Below are 16,666 nucleotides of genomic sequence, written 5' to 3'. Positions count from 1 at the left end.
ACAGCTCTCGCGATAAGTATCTAAACCTGCAGGGTACTTCAATTTATTGCAATTAATTTTTACAGAATCAGGCTAGATCTAAATTTTTCATTGTCGTTACTTTTAATCGAATTACGATTTTCCAAAGATTTCGCTTTACTAACGGTAGATGATGTTCCGCGAAACATGGCGCCACCGTTCGTTTCCCTTACCCCCTCAAGGATCATTTCGCCTCGCCGGCGTGCTCTTATCTCGCCCCTTCCGGGTTTCATTATGTTTATATCCCGAGGGAAGAGGTACGCGGTCTCATTCCGCGGAGGAAAAGGGCGCAAGCGCTCGGCTCGCGGCTATCAAGATGGCTGACGTGCTATTGTGGTAAACAAAATGCCACACAGGCTCGTCGGGAAGTCCCTGGATCGGGATCCACCATCGGTTAGATGTGTGTCTGTGCGTCTTCTTTGTGTCGCATAAAGGGTCACGTGGGCTCGTGTCACCCATGTGTTAGGGATATGACAGGCTGGTTCTAAAGAAAAAAAAAAAAAATAAACCAGAATGCGACTCTGTCAGTTGATGTTCATCGGGGAGGCCGAACTGGCCGGCGACCTCCTTGAAATTGCAGGCCTCCTGGTGAGTAGATCGGTCGAGCATAGATCGTCATGCGTTCGCTTGCAACCCTTCTCTTTCGCCGGCAATGGAAACAATGGCTATCGAGCTGCCCCTACGGTACACGATGCACTCGATGTGACACGATAGGACATCTAAAGGTCTACCAACGAACTAGCGTGCTTCACCGCGAATACGATTATTTAAAACAGGCCACCTCCAGGATTTTGTGTCGCTTGTGTCGTGTGCCAGGTGGGGCCAGTTGTAAAATCGAATGGATGATGATTGTATAAGAATCAATAAATCGAAAACGTAGGGTTAAATATTTTTCGAGAAGTTTAGTATGCAAAAAATTCGAATTTGAAAGTGAGGCTGATTGATGTGTCTAATTATGGTTTGCTGGTTCTCCTTAGGACGAATATGAAGATTGTACGTAATTGTACTAAACCGCTAGAATTACATACATACAAGGAAAACTTGATTATTTTGTCGTGAAAACTGCATTTCATATAGTACACTAAATACAGAAATATATACGTTAAAAATTACAATTAACACGTTCACTTAATACGCAGAATTATGAGGATAATTTATAAACATGTAAATATACACGTGGTTCAATATTCTTTATTATTATATAACTTACAATACGTTTTTAGAAAAGTAATAAAAATTCTCACCGATATAAAGAAATATTGTCTTTGTGAATTCTCGCTCATAGCTTCGAACTGTGAACGTGCTATATGCACATTTATGAAAAAATATTACAGTTATAGTATTTACTTTATATAATGTTTATTAACTAGAACATGTGTAAGCATGTTTGAGTATTATATTAACTAAACATTTTTATAAATATGTTCGTGTCCAGACGAATAGGATAAAGTGATTCATGATATTTTTCAGCTTTACGATAGGATTTCGACTCGAGTTCCAACTCCATGTCGAGCGCCTCAAACAGACGCCGTTCAACGTGCACGAGAAGTCGAGGAACTCCTTCGAGAGATTGAACATTCAGCAATACGAAACATCGACAGAGCCGATCTTCGGGAGCTCCACGAACTTCTGGTCCAGCCGCATATGAGGGTAAGTCCTGAAATGTTTTATTAAAATATATTCTTGTCAACTTGCAAAGAAATCATTGGTATTGGAAATACCATAATGAAAGAAAGTATAAGGTAGGGTATTCGTAAAACTTTAATGATGGTAAAACTTATAAGATATATTAATGTTTTATACGTATTATTGCTGAATGACGTGGATGGTCCAAAGTTCTACTGTGCTTAGAGCATTTATGGCTGTATTCAAGGCTAAGTAAAGCTTTGAAATTGACTGTGCAACAGTTGAGATCAACTTTTATCTAAGAAATTAGGATTACGGTTGTCCATTATTCGTTAACAATTATGCTTATCGCTCAAATCGTTTAAGCAAATCTTCAAGATAGGATAGTGTTCTACGTGTAGTTATTTATGGATTCATACTGCATTAAGTTGCATGGCAATCGTGACTCATAAAATTCTAGCAGTCAAGTTTTACTTCGAATTCTTTATCGATTGGTATAAAAAATATAAACTTTAAATTTACGTTACAAATATTCGGGGCGTCTAATGTTCTGTAAGTAGAGTAACCATACAATTGATCATCCAAACCACATCAAAGTTCACTTTCGATATTGAAAGAGACGCTAAAAATAATTTAAAGCTCATAATTTTTAAAAATATTTATGCATTACTGGTTTTATATATTCTATTACTACTAATTATACAGTAAAATAATCGTAGAATACTAATAATAAAATGGAGGTAAAATATTGTATATATGTAAATCTTTCAGATCAACTAAACAAATGTCCGTTACAAATATAAACCCAAAGTATAGAATGAAACTTCTTTTTTATGAAATTTCTTAATCCAAAATATCAAAGTTTTGTCATTTTTCCCATATACATGCTTTCGAATTCGACTATTGCCACGGCTGACTATTATTGGCAATTTCTACTTACAGCAAGCATCGATAATTATACAATATCCTCTGTTGTTCATTGATATTACTGCCTCCTACACATCTGTTTGTATCATTTCAAGGACGTAAGCAAACAATATGAAACATTATCTTTGTTTGTAAATCTTACTACAAGTAGAAATAATCTATAATGTACCAGCCACACGATCCTCGTCGGTATACCCAATAAATGTTGAAATTCGGTTTTCTTGGGAACAGAGTTTGGACAATCGCCATCAGCCAGCTGAACTTAACACTATACACAGAGTTGGGCACGAAATTAGGCACGTGGTCGAAATTCGGTCCCCTTACCCTACAATTAAACTGATTTTAATCTTCGCGTAATAAAAATACAGGTAACAGGGTCGATTCTTCGTTAATCGAAAATACGATCGAAACGAATCAGGACGATCATCGTAAAATCGTTTCCCTCGCTATCAATTCCCGTTTCTCGACGACGCATCGATACCCCGATACACCCCTCGGGGGGCGTTCCCGCGCAATTGCATCCCCCTTATTTTTTCGGCGTCGTCGACGGTGGTGTATTTACCGCGGTGTTTGACATTGCCCGCGATACACCGTAAATAGGGTGCAGAAATGTAGGTCGATCGTTAAAATTCTCATTTAAAAATTCCGTGGCTGTAGCGAAAGGAACACGTAAAAGAGGGGAAAAGACCTGCTGCGAAAGAGAGAAAGAGAGAAAGCAGTTGGGCCGAGTAAAGGTAGACTAAAAGAGTGGCGCGAAGGGGGGAGGGTGCGACGTTACCGATGAAAAGAACCAGTTCTGATAGTCGAATGGATCTGTGATCCTCCGCGAACCGACTTATTAATTTTTTTTGTCCTTTTCACCCGAGAGCGTGTTAGACAGTCATTGTCCCGCGTTTGTTACGAACGGGATTACGTCGCCCGATTTATGTCCAGTTTAACGCTGATGAAACGTGTAATCAATCTGCCGTTCCGCGCCAGAGAGATATCATGCTCCATTCTAAATTCGAAGGACATCGATATGGTGGCCTACTTTGTCACGAGAAGGATAATATACAAGGCCGTTGGACGAATATAGAGAGACGACTTGTCAAGCATTAACAGTTGTTGTATTCTTAATTCGTTTCCAACCGTCGATTTAATTATAGCGGGAGCTTTTAAGCAACAGTTCTGAACGGTACGTATTCCTATAGAATATTGATGATATGACCAGTTTTGAGGTGGCTAGAATTAACTGACAGTGTGCAATTAATAGGATAAAAGAAGTGGGGAACGTAATGTTTATTGAAGAAACCTACTAAATATCTGATTGCACTTCAGGGGAAATATTAATATAATAGATTATAGATAGAATAGACAATGTTTTCTAATTATATCTCATTAAGTCCAAATTACCATTATTTCTTGCGACAGTTGTGTTCAGTCATTTTCAATTTTTATTTCATTACGTGAAATATCTTAAGTTAAAGAACAGTACTTCATGCAAAATTCCACTAGTGTCACCTTGTTGAACGTATGAAATTGCTACGTAAATGAATCAGTTTCTTTTCGCTCTCCTGAAAAATTACATGTTCTCGACTTGTGACATTTTTCTTGCATCGATGCAATATGTCCGTATAAACACAATTAACCCTTCGAAGCATAAAAACAAAATTTTCTTTTATTTACATGAATGTTAATAAATAAAGGCCAGGAAGTTTTTTATCATATCTTCTTTGTTTTCTTTATAAAAAATTCCCAAGTATCACCTTTCTTTCGGGCCGCTAACGGAGAACGGGGCCTTAATCTATTAACCGAACTGAATTTAAGGAAAATTTGTTTTGGTAGAAACTTCAGTCATTTTTATTAAATTCAATGATAAACGTATTGAGCTAATTATAGCTAATTATCCCGTTCACGTTTTATCTTCACTCGGTAATCCTCGTAGTGTATAGACGGTTAGAGATCCCGTATCCGAAATACCGTTTACATAACCGTTCTCGGTCGACGACGCGACGCATCAAACGCTTCGCCAATAACGGGGCAACAGCTTACCGTCTTGCCTACCGGAAACGACACTAGAAAGGAAATGTTTGTCAACAGTTTCCCTAACTGTTGCGTCAGGTGTGTTCTGAATGTTCGATAGTGTTTACAATCGATCAATCTCATTGAAAACCTTCCATCCAGGAGGAGTGTGGAGCACCGGAGGAGTTCGGTAAGAACTTAACTCCCTTGTCTGCCATTTGTTTATCGGAGAATGGAACGTCTCCCACGAACTTGACGTGAATGTTTCGGGAAACATCTCTGCAACCTTCGTCCTCCGTGTTTCTGCGATTCACTTCGTGTTTCTGAGATTGATGTTTCGAAGGGGACATGTTATTAAATTATCACCCGTTCATATATTACGTTGTTTTCTATTCATTAAGTACGGAAAAAAATTCTGCACCTTTGCAGTACAAATTTGAGGGGTCATGAAAGTTTAAACATATAATTGTGTTGAAACCACATTTGGATAATAGCACTTCTAATTTTCTTCTTTAACTTTTATTTCTTGAACCCTTTAACGCCCAGATCCGTAAATCGTTATTTCAAAATTATGAGACTGATATACATGTTGTATTTTGTTATTTTGAAGTCGAAAATATCGATATTGCATAGACCTATTTTTTCCATTTTTTTTTCTTTTTTAAATTTCTTGACTGAAAACGTGAAGATCTATTTCACATCAGTGACAATATGGCTTCAAAGAGGACCCAAGTATGTCGCACTCATCGAGACAATACTGTAATATTATCACTACTGATAATATGAATAAACACCTAAAATATATATTAATATAACATTTGAATGAGGTGAAATTTCATCCATAGTAGCTTTTAAGGATAAATATACGTTTTCGTCATTCTTTCTGACACCTTTATTACACACTACTCGTCAATTACAATATTGAGCTCGTCAGCAAATTCACGAGCGTAGAATGACAAAAAATCCGAACGGAACCATATGTTCCGAATGAACCGTTGTCTCGCAGAGGATCGTACAAGTTTTCGCCAATTAGATTGCACGGAATTGCTCCTGGCAGCGAAGCGGTTCTCCCATTTTTGTCCTCCGTGCTATACAGAGTGAGTCACCTAACGTGTGCACCTCAAATATCTTCGTTCATTTTCAAGATACGTCAATTGTCTTAAAGACGAAGTTGAATGGTTCAATGGGGCTCACACAATACCAAACATTTGTTGTTTCTATGTTATTTTTTTTAAAGATATCACCTTCAATTTTTTTAAATGGCATCACCCTTTTTTAAACACCTACAATGATAGACCCTTTCATTAGGAATTCAGTGACTATAATTATGCAAGGTCATTCAAGATCACGGAAAAAGGGTAGTTCCATTTAAAAAAATGTAGGTAACCTTGATATCTCTAAAAAAAAATGGTTAAAAAAAAATTTTGTGGCATCGTGTGAGCCTCATTGAACCATTCAACTTTGTCCTTAGGACACTTTACATATTTTTAAAAGCAACAAAGATATTTTAGGTGCAAACGTTAGGTGACTCACACAGTATACACACGAGTTACTGTTCACGGGTGGAGCTCCTTGCGCCCGTCCGTATCGTGTGTCGTTCTTGTTTTCTTCTTATTCTTAACCGGGATCGGCCAATATTGATCATTAGCCCGGGGACGGCTGTACAGTTTTAGGTCGGACCCGTACCACCGATTCTGGCAAGGGGAGGACGCATGAACGCTCGTTCGTTACATGGTCACCAGTCCAATCGGTGACCCAGTGTAGTTTAACTTCGGTGATCTGAGGAGAATCGGGACATTCGCTCTGGTACATTCGTCGACTTTTCCACGTCCATGTGGGGCCACGGACACACGTAAACGTGACACGAACTCGGTGATAGAGGGGAACATCGTGTGCTATTCACTCCCTGTACGCATGTACAGCGCCCAAGTGATTCTTTCAGCACGTATATGTACATACGTACACGGTCCGTACCGGCGGGAATCACCGAAGCACTATGCACCATCGCGTAATGCCTTCGGGGTGATCTGATCGTACGATCTCTATTCGCGCGAATGTTCAAATTTCGAATTTTATATTCACAGCATATATAATATTCGAATTCTAGTTTCTGTAGATAATAACGTCCCGGTGTGATAGGGTTAATGTGAAATGATCAGGGAAATATTGATAGGAGTAAGGTAACTGTACCTAATATAGAAAGAATGAGAATTAATGATGTGAATTGAGGGGTTTAGTGCAAGGGAGAGTTGTATGCCACAACAGTAGCGGTGTGAGATATTAACACTTTGATGTCTGATGACGTTGTAGTACGTCCTTTCGAAAACAAAAGCTGAGAGAGGGTGGTATAGTAATACACCTTTTTTAAATAAGAACTAGAGTGGTAAAAAATGGGGTAAAGTCGCTTTTCTTATATGTAAAGTTTGACAAATAATAGTCAAGTAGTAGTTTCTAAATATTTTTAGAACACCTGAAGTTGTATATTTAAAAAACTATTAAATGATCCGATATGAAAGTTCCAGTACCTTATATTTATTGTGTAAGTTGCAAAAAGAACCTTTTTATTAAAAATGTCAGCTGTAAATGCCGCTATTGAAGGAAGTTGCTGCAGCCCCGCTGCCGGAGGTAGGAATTTGCGAGCACTCCAGCTCCTTCAAATTTACCTTAAATGAAGATTAGTGAGTAAATATAAAATATTGAAAGTTTCATGTAATTTCTCCTTACCTCTTTTATGAAAAGTAATGTACATCATAGCACAGGCAGGAATTTCGCCACGTAGTTATAAATTAAAGGATAATAACTAGATACCAAGAGTTGCCAGAATGGAAAAATATCTCATTTTACAACATTTTGTGGCACAGCTCCCACTTGCACTAGTCCCCTCGATTACCTCTTGATAGACATATCCTCTAAACCAGGCGTCGGCAAACTATGACCCGCGAGGCCAATATTAATCTATTGTTTATATTTTCTCAAAGTATTTGTTTCATGTTTATATTTTATAATTTATTTTTATATAATTATACTTTATTTTCGGAACTCAAGCGGGTCATTTGAAATTATCAAATGAGTCATTTGGTAAACGTAATGCCACTCGAATGTTTCCAACGAAATACCAACGAAATCATCGCAGTCGCATGAAGTCTAATGAACCTTCCTAAAATCTAGATCATTCGATATTCCGCCCGAGGCATCAACCCCTCAGACCGGAAAGCCGAGTCGCCCGCGCGTCGATGACGCTACCGAGCCACTGCGCCGGCCACAAAATATTTTCCCAGAAACCGATTCGAACCGAACCTCTCGAACAATCACCACGACAATACACCCTAAAGAAGCCCAGTATCTCGAGGTTCTGTTCACGATTGATTCACGATATCGCGTCTTTGGGTCAAGCACGAAAACGACGGTGGTCCAGAGCAATTGGTAGCCGCCTGGCGTTGGCCTTTCGTGTCACGCGCTAGACGAGGTCGACGGAGTGGGTGGAGAGAGAGAAAGAGAGACGGTTGGTACGATGGTGCTTGGTTGGGCGAACTGGGTGGGTGGATGAAGGAAGGAAGGGTAGGAGGGATGGTTGGCCGCGAGAGAGGAAGGGGCGAGACCGGCCGGGGGTGGTGGCGGGCTTCAGGGTACGAAAGCTAGTATGCCGCAGAATGTAGATCGCGAGCGACGCGTTCCGCCACCCCTAATCCACGGTTTCGTTGACGATTCCGCGTTCCCCCGGGGGTCAGAATCTCGTTCGTTGGGAACACGTGGAGATGATTACTGTTCGGCGAGAGTTTGCGGTCGACCGGTCAACCATCCGAGTTGGGTTTCAGCTCGTGAAAACGACGGTTACCATCCGCGCTTCAGCACGGAAAAACCGTTAATTTCTGGCGGCCGTTTCTAGCCTCGATTGCGCGCATGGACTGTAAACAGCCGGCAAGTCCAAGCGAACCACACGACCTCTCTCTCCCTCTCTCTCTATCTCGCGCGCGAATTGGTGACGCGTTTATACACAGTGGCGCTGCTGAATATTGTGTTACGGGTTTTGGTGTGATCGTGGACAGTGTGTGCTATCCTCTCCCCTCCTGGTGGAACGGAAATGCTGGATGATGACGCGGGGTGCCGATCTGTCCGCGCCGAAAATGTGTCTTTGAAAGCCCAGCCTGTTGACCCCCTCTGCCACGGTTAAGGAACTTGGTGCCTCCATCGCCGGTTCCGCAACTTCGCTCACTCCATTTACTCACGGGGGTCTTTGCTCCTCCCGGATGGGGGATGTGTATTTTTTATGAACGGTCAGATTGAGAGCGCGCTGGTGGTTCCCAGGTCGGTTCAACAGCCGACTCGGTTCACGGTGATTAACTACACTTCAGGTTTTTTCTTTTGCTTTTTTTTTTTGTTTGGTGAATGGTTTCTCGGACGAGTTTCCACGGCCGAGTGATAAAACAGTTCCAATGGGGAGATAAGCAGGAAATAGTTCGCGGGACTTTCTTCGTTCATTAACACTTCAGGAATGTATTGTTCGGTTGGGAACTTGGGCTGCAGCTTGGGGAAGCACTTTCGGTGAATCGAAAGTTTTACAGGTCTCTTGTAGATATAGTAAAGAAAGATCGGGTTGTTTTTTTTCTGCTGATCTTCGAGAGTGTTCGGAATTGTTAGTATTGGTCCCGAATGGATGGTATTTGATAATGGACTGTGGATTTTTCCGGTATGTTTGTCAAGAGGCAAACTAGATTTGACTGGTAATTTAAATTGCAAATCAGTCATTCCTATCATAATTCTAACATTGTTTATAGACATTAGTAGTTGGTGCAAATTGGGGTTCATAAAAAGATTCAGTTCCCTAAATAAATCTTCCAACATTGTTTATAAATATCAGTCATTGGTGCAGGATAGTAAGTTTCAGTTTACTAATTAAATATTCTAGAATTAAAGAATCGTAGGTCTATTTGTGCGGTATTCGAGGGCGTCGATCTGGACTGTTTATCGCGTACGAAAAGACGTCGAACGTTTTTCTGGTGAATAGGTACATTCCTCTGATGCAAGCTCGACGTACACGCACACGAGGAACAAAAAGTCACAAGGTAGCACGTTGTCTTTGCAATATCCTGTGTAGTTTTGTTTCCACTCCGCGGTGACGCAAATATTGGCTGGTCCGGATGAAAACAGAGGCGGCTGATTAGCCCAGTGGGAAACGCGTTACTGGGGCGGGACAGTATTTTAGAATCACGAGAGTTTTCAAACAAGCCGCCCGGCCTCGCGAAATACCGTGCGCGTACTAATTCCGCTGACATTGCACGGTATGGAAATCACTTTCAGTCTTTACCCACGGTGAGCTGGGACTCTGCGCCGTATAATACACGTGCAAATAGGAAAAGTTCTGTTCAACAATTATGATTTCAAATAACCTCGTTTATCTTCTCGAAATTGAATATTTATTAGGTGTACCAATAATTAATCCATTGTGGTTTCAGTATACTGGCAGTGCAATTTAAGTTCAGAACAATTTTCCGATCTTCTACCTTGTTAAAATGGCGAAAAATAATGATTACTGTTAATATAGCAAAGGGTGTTGAATTATTTCAAAACAAATACAGAATTTCGTAACAGTGGACCACTTATTGGTACACCTAACATGTTTCTTTTATATTTCATCGAGGTCAAAAATTAGTTTTCTTTTTTCTTCGATCCTCATCAGTTAGAGTCACAAAGTCATCACGTTAAATCATTCTTATACATTTTCTCATAACAGAATTTAAACTTCAGGTCTACAGTCCAAGTATTCCTCGTCGTAGATACAATTCGAGTACACTGCGTAGCATAACTATAAAACAACCCTAAACTATTCAATTCTTATGTACTCTGGTTAACATAAAAACGAACCAAGCATACCATGTCTGAAAGATGATACATTGTATTCCCTATAAAAAAGTGTATCCTTTTCGTTTTAACCACAATACATAAGGATTGAAAATTTTAGCGTGGTTTTATAGTTATGCCAGTCTGTAGGAAATAAGAGATAGAGGAAACATACTCAACCGAAAATCTGAAATGGTGGATTGTGACCCAGGTTTCATCTTGCAAAGGCGAAACTTTGATTCCATCGGTAGCTCTGGAAGCAACTGGCACGAAATTCTTTCGAACACCTCGGTATGAAATGAACGTATCGATGTGCCGCTGGCTCGCTCAGCGTGGACGTTAATAAATATAGTCTTGATAGATCGAAAACCAATAATTTAGTTCCTCGGGGTGCCTAACCGCATTCTCCGTTTTGCCAGGGCGGTTACTTCCAATTGCTGTCGTGTTTCGCGCGTCCCTTACCCCCTGTTTGTGGTCATAATCCGTTCATCTAACCGCTTAGAAGTGGGCCTCTTTTTCTATCATCGGATCTTTGCTCTCGGCATGAGCTTGTGGCCCTGAATGACGTAAACTTCGTATCGTGGGACAGCTTCTCTGACTCAGCTATTAAGGACTTGGCCACCTATACGCGGAAGTCCGGATACGGGTGGCCCCGAAGGCCCGATATATATATATATATATATATATATATATATTGGACACTTCGCACAATCGTCTTGTATCTTAAAAGGTCTCACCGATATCTTATCTCTTTCATCGGCTTTGCCAACGACACGATCGATAGCCCTCCGAGAGGACTGATCGGTTCAAGAGAATATTCGCGGGATTTTTGTGTCTCTCTCATGGCTCGTTTCAATCCGAACGTCTTTCTTGAGAAATATATCGCTGGGATAGCTTTCTGTGGGGTATACATCGGTTGAATAGTCCTTTTAGGTTATGTTCATTGCCGATTGTTTTGAATTATTTATCAATTTGATGTTCGGTAATGATGAAACTTAAAGTTTGCAGCGTTTTATTAATGAATGTAATGTGCTTAATTATTTGGTCATAGCTAGAATTTTTAGTCGCATACTATATAAGGTTGTAATATTTCCTAATGTTAGTATTAAGCGTTTTCATGTTATTACTGGCTGAATTCCTTCGTTAATGAGAGGTGTATAAGAAATTAGGAGGGGTAAAGGTTTTGTTGTGTCCTTTAAGATACGATCGCATAAATTAAATTATGTTAGATTTTTAAAGATGTCGTTTACGTCACTGTATTGCTGACAGAAGTTAGTCGCACTTGTTCTTTGTATATTTTCTTCATATATTTTTTGTTTGCAAAAAACAACGCCGGATGGTAACAATGTAGACGCCCTGCAGACGTTCGTGCGCTCCTTTTTCAAGTAAAAACAAAACCAATTTTTCTTTTTAAATATAGTCAGCTGGATTGTTCAGAATTTAATGATGGAGTTTCGAGGTAGAACGGTTGCTTTTTCCCTTATGGTCATCGCTTATGTACATCATTTATTTATGAACTTTACGTGAAGGGCACATAGGGAAATTTCAGTTAATCTACAGAAGCATGTACTGTCCATCGAAGTAAATAAAGTAATCTCGTTAAATTTTACGTGGAGTGGAATTTAAATTTATTTTTCAGATTACCATTCTTTCGTATCAGTATTCGAATCTTGATATGACCTTTCTGAGATTATAGTTCTTCAAGCCTGATTCTTTTATTCCATCGGAAAAATATAGGAAATTATCATCAGTGTGGAAGTTATTAAACGAGTTTTGAAGTAAGTCCTACAACGGAGACCAGTGTTACCCAGAAGGTTGATAGACATAGATCACCATTTATGTGTCTCCAAGTTACATGATATTAGATTTTTATTTACGAGACCTTTTAACTTTTAACCAGTGTACTGTGCAGTATACGAATTGACATATCAGGAGCATTGATGTATCGAATGTAATACCGTTTGCAGAATATAAGAAATATGGGACTTTCGATCGAATGTAATATGCTTGCATGAGAGAACGACAGACGTATGGAACATATGCTGCAGACGTGGATTACATTGAAGTAGAGAAAACGTATGTCACTTATAAGTCATAGACGATTTACTTTTGCATTCAGGTTTCTTAACATGTTCAATTTGGTCGACACTTTCATTCGTACATTGAGAGATGTATTACAGTTTTTGGCGAGTAATTTTATACACATATTTTTTCTAATAGTTACATTATTCTGGATTGATTTATGGTCACACAAAAAATGAAATTCCAGAATGAACATTCACTTTTTTATTATTCGTTTTATTACATTCAAAATGAATTATAATATTTATTATAATTAGATTACTGAAGTTTATGCAAATACACAGTTTCAGATATAAATACCTAAACATTAAAATAAGACAAAATTTTCAGTTCTCTACTAGAGTTTAGGTTACGTTAATAATAACAAATAAATAATATAAAACTTTATTAATGCCTTTTTTGTATTGAATTTCCCAAGTTAAAGGATGCTATAAATGCATTAATATGCGTAGTATAATTATAATACTAAATAATTTAAACATAATACAACATAATTATAATAATATAAAAACGAATTTATTAATACTCACAATTTTAACATTAATTTTGACGTTCATGTTTGTTTGCTCGTCATTCCATTATCACGGTCGTGTAATCAGTTTTTTATGGATTGTAATAAGAAACTCACAGGCGATACGATCCACCATTGTTGGTCACGTCCGAAAAGCCAACTGCAGATTCGCGGCAGTGGACTGCAACACGTTCCTGTTAAACCATTCCGTTCGTTTAGATAAATACTGTATATCTCCAAAGTTTACCTGAAACTTTTTTGCACGACCTGTGCCCGTGAGTCATCTGTTTCACATTGAAGCCAAACTAGCGGACAAACTAACTGTGGGGGCGCGTTTACATTGTTGTAGACTTCTGGGACACATTTAAAACTCTTGAAAAGGACGCCATCAATTTACAAATGAAGCGTAGTTGCTTGTTGTCCGTGTGCTTGTGTACCAGTCTAAGTTTGTAGGTACATTTGACAAAAAACAAACACTGTTATTCTCACTATGGGGCTATAATATTTGTGTATTTTGATGTCATACAGCACTACGTGATGTAATTTTTACGTAATCTCTGTAAAAGGAACTATTGCAACATTCATTTTAAGACTATAGTACAATAAGAATGTTTACACAGATTCCTGTATTATATCAACTCTTTCTGAATTTATTGCATTCTTCAAACGTCCAAAATCGACTTCCCTTTTTATCATAAAAGCGAGGAGATATTGTAAATTTAAACTACAATATATTGTCATCTGATTCAGAAAATAGTCGATTTTTTTTTGGTAGCCTATTTGACACTATTTACTGTAAATTATATTCATTTTATTTTTCATTTCACCACATCCTGATTGGAACCCAAAATACCAGCAGCAATCTCACGAAGGCATAACGTTAGTATTGTAAAATTTTTCTTCCTCTGCCTTTTTCGAATTCAGCGGGCTAAAAGGAAGCGGTAATACGTTTCTCGTGCTATCTCGCCTTCGAAATCCCGAAAATGCATTCTACCCTATTTCAGTCACCGTCTCGGAAAGTCCACGGGCAGACAGCTAGTTTCAAAAGCGCAAGTGTAGCTCGTACGTATCTGCCGTTATACGCGCACCCCATTTTGTAATATCATCACGTCGTCGCTGTAAAACAAAGTGGTCTACGTGTAGGTGATGTTCGGGAAGTAGTAAAACTGATACCGGTCGAGTATACCGAAGTTTTGTGACAAAAAAAACGGTGTGTTCTTGAAAAGTTATGAACTAGGATTTTAAGCGACCAGTTCCGCAGCTCTTTACTCTTATTTTTATATGAATATTAGTAGGGGAACATAGTGACGTGTTGTACACTTTTCTTCATAGTCTTTTGGGTAGTTTTCCAAGCCCTTTTAAATAGTTTTATTATCGAAGCACGTACTTTTACAAGTCACGTGCAAATGCATTAAAAATAATTCTTATTTCTGTTTGTAGAACAGTAATAACATACGTTCACCAGGTCCATAACCCTTCATATTTATTTGGGTCCTTTCCCACCTAGTCACGATTTCTTTCATTAAGCATTTTACCGATCTATAATAAAATTCTTAACTTAATATTAATTCTACTTACGTGATGATACGAATATGTTCCTTTTCTCTATTAATTTTCAACACTTTCCATTCCACTGACGCCACTTGCAGCGACATCGTAAAATACAAATAGTGTTTGTTAAACTGAACACGAACGAGAATAAAATTTAAATTTTGTAAATCTTACAAATCGTTATTAGGAAAGCAACGCTTACACGTTTCAGGACAGATAGAACAAAGATACCTTTAGGTTTCTAAAAATGTCGTAGACTGTAACGGGTTAATAATGTATATTTCACATGAACATCCAAAGTGTGTTAATAATTACAGTATTTTAAAGATTGAACCGATCAATGGTCCGAAACACGATTAAAGTCGGTGTGTAAAAGATTATCGCTTTGTAATTCGACTTGTTTCCCGTTAATTTCTATGTCTTCGCGTGTTCGAATGGAAATTATGTCAGCGATCGATGCTTTTATTAATTTGGCACCGAGCATGAAGCAAGTTCGACGGTCCCCAGAAGCCGGTTTATCGGAATATCCTCAATTACAGTTTTGGCAAATCGCTTGTATGTAAATCCCTCCCGTTTCGACCCGTGTACACGGCTGTATTTTCACTGTTGGCTCCGTATATTTTCGATTGCTGCAGCATATATATATGTATATATCTGGTAAGCCCTGTGATTTTTTACTTGTTGCGATATTAATGAGCGGTCGATAGCTATTTGGCACAGGGAACCGCTTGGTTCCGCGTGAGTTTTCTGGGCTTCGATCATAATTCAATAGGAATGAACTTTTTTGCGGCTCGTTTATAGTCACCGTACTCGTAAAGAGTTCGTTGTTTAAAACTCGTTCTACTTGGATTCTAGTGCCAATTTTCGACAAGGCTAGAATACTCATGGACGTTTCAAGATTCCTTATAATACAAAATAATTATTTACTAGGTTGTTTATTGCAATATTTGTTTCGTGACGAATGTTCGGTTCAGTATCAACTTATTTTTTTTTTTACTTACAGTTTTATAGTTTTATGTGAAACTTACAGTATTCATTTTCAGATTTTTTCAAATTTCACATTTCGATTTTTTCAAACGTGAAATAAATAAACTAGATTAATCTACTTTTCATGATTTTCTATGAATTTGTCTACATAATGTAACTCTTACGATACAATCAACATTCAGTATCTTCGCACTAAAATTAAAACACATTGAACCTAAACGATGAAATTTTAAAGGGAGACCACTACGAAGAATCAAATACATAATCCCTTAAAGTTCCTTTATCTACATAAAAACTTTAACAATTTCCCGACATCATCCACACCAATATCTCTCTAAATTCTAAATAAATTCAACCATCATGCTTGGAGCGCTGCTGTTATCAACGCAGGCTTATCCTGTGTGCAACGAAAACTAATATACCCCACGTCAAAAAGACTACTACAGAACGTAACCATCGAATGCTTCAGAGAAATAAGGTATTATATTACAAATATGAAGTTTACACAATAAACTGAGTTTAAAACTAATTTCTCATGAATATGTCTCTATCTATCACAACATATAATATCTTCTTACTCTCTGACAATACAAAGTGAAATAAGGTAGCACGTAAAAGACCACCAAGAAACCTCAATCTCCACCAAAAATGTTACATAACCCACTCGTACCTCCGAAGCCCCTCGATTCTCCATAAAACCAGAGGAAACTCCAATTACGTATGTTAAACAATTACGATCACCTCTGTGGCATCTTCCCGCGGCCAGAACACGTTGGTTTTCTGAAAAGGGTAGGGGGTAGTTGGGATTGGGGAAGGGATGCAAGGGAGAGAAGGTCCGCACAGTCGTAGGAGACCTGCGCGTTAGCGCATTGATTGAATTTTGTACAGGCAGCTTGTGGTGGAGGGGGAAACGTGGGGGTGAACGTCGGTGGGGGGTTGGAGGGTGGGTAGATTTTTGAAGGTGGGGTGGTAGGATCGAGCGGGGGATTTGGAGCGACGGGTTGTCGGGTTGGCGGGTCGACGAAATCGCCGTGGAGAGAGGGAGAACGAACGTGAGGCTAACATTGCAAACCCGTCTTAGCGAATCTCTTCACTACCTTTTCTCTTTCAAGCTCGTCCTCAGAG

General features: G+C 38.8%; 1 protein-coding gene across 1 annotated transcript in view; it reads left to right on the top strand.

The window, feature by feature from the left end:
• LOC107187606 (peripheral plasma membrane protein CASK) overlaps positions 1 to 16,666 on the top strand; it is a 223,929-nt gene that overhangs the window by 44,043 nt on the left and 163,220 nt on the right. Inside the window, exon 11 of the mRNA XM_015575741.1 lies at positions 1,489 to 1,668. Within this exon, the coding sequence (XP_015431227.1) occupies positions 1,489 to 1,668 (180 nt within the window). The remainder of the gene's footprint in view (positions 1 to 1,488; positions 1,669 to 16,666) is intronic.

The sequence above is a fragment of the Dufourea novaeangliae genome, unplaced genomic scaffold (assembly GCF_001272555.1).
Source record: "Dufourea novaeangliae isolate 0120121106 unplaced genomic scaffold, ASM127255v1 scaffold89, whole genome shotgun sequence".
Lineage (NCBI taxonomy): Eukaryota > Metazoa > Arthropoda > Insecta > Hymenoptera > Halictidae > Dufourea > Dufourea novaeangliae.
The sequence above is the reverse complement of the archived record's forward strand: the minus strand, read 5'-3'. Positions and strand labels throughout refer to the sequence as shown.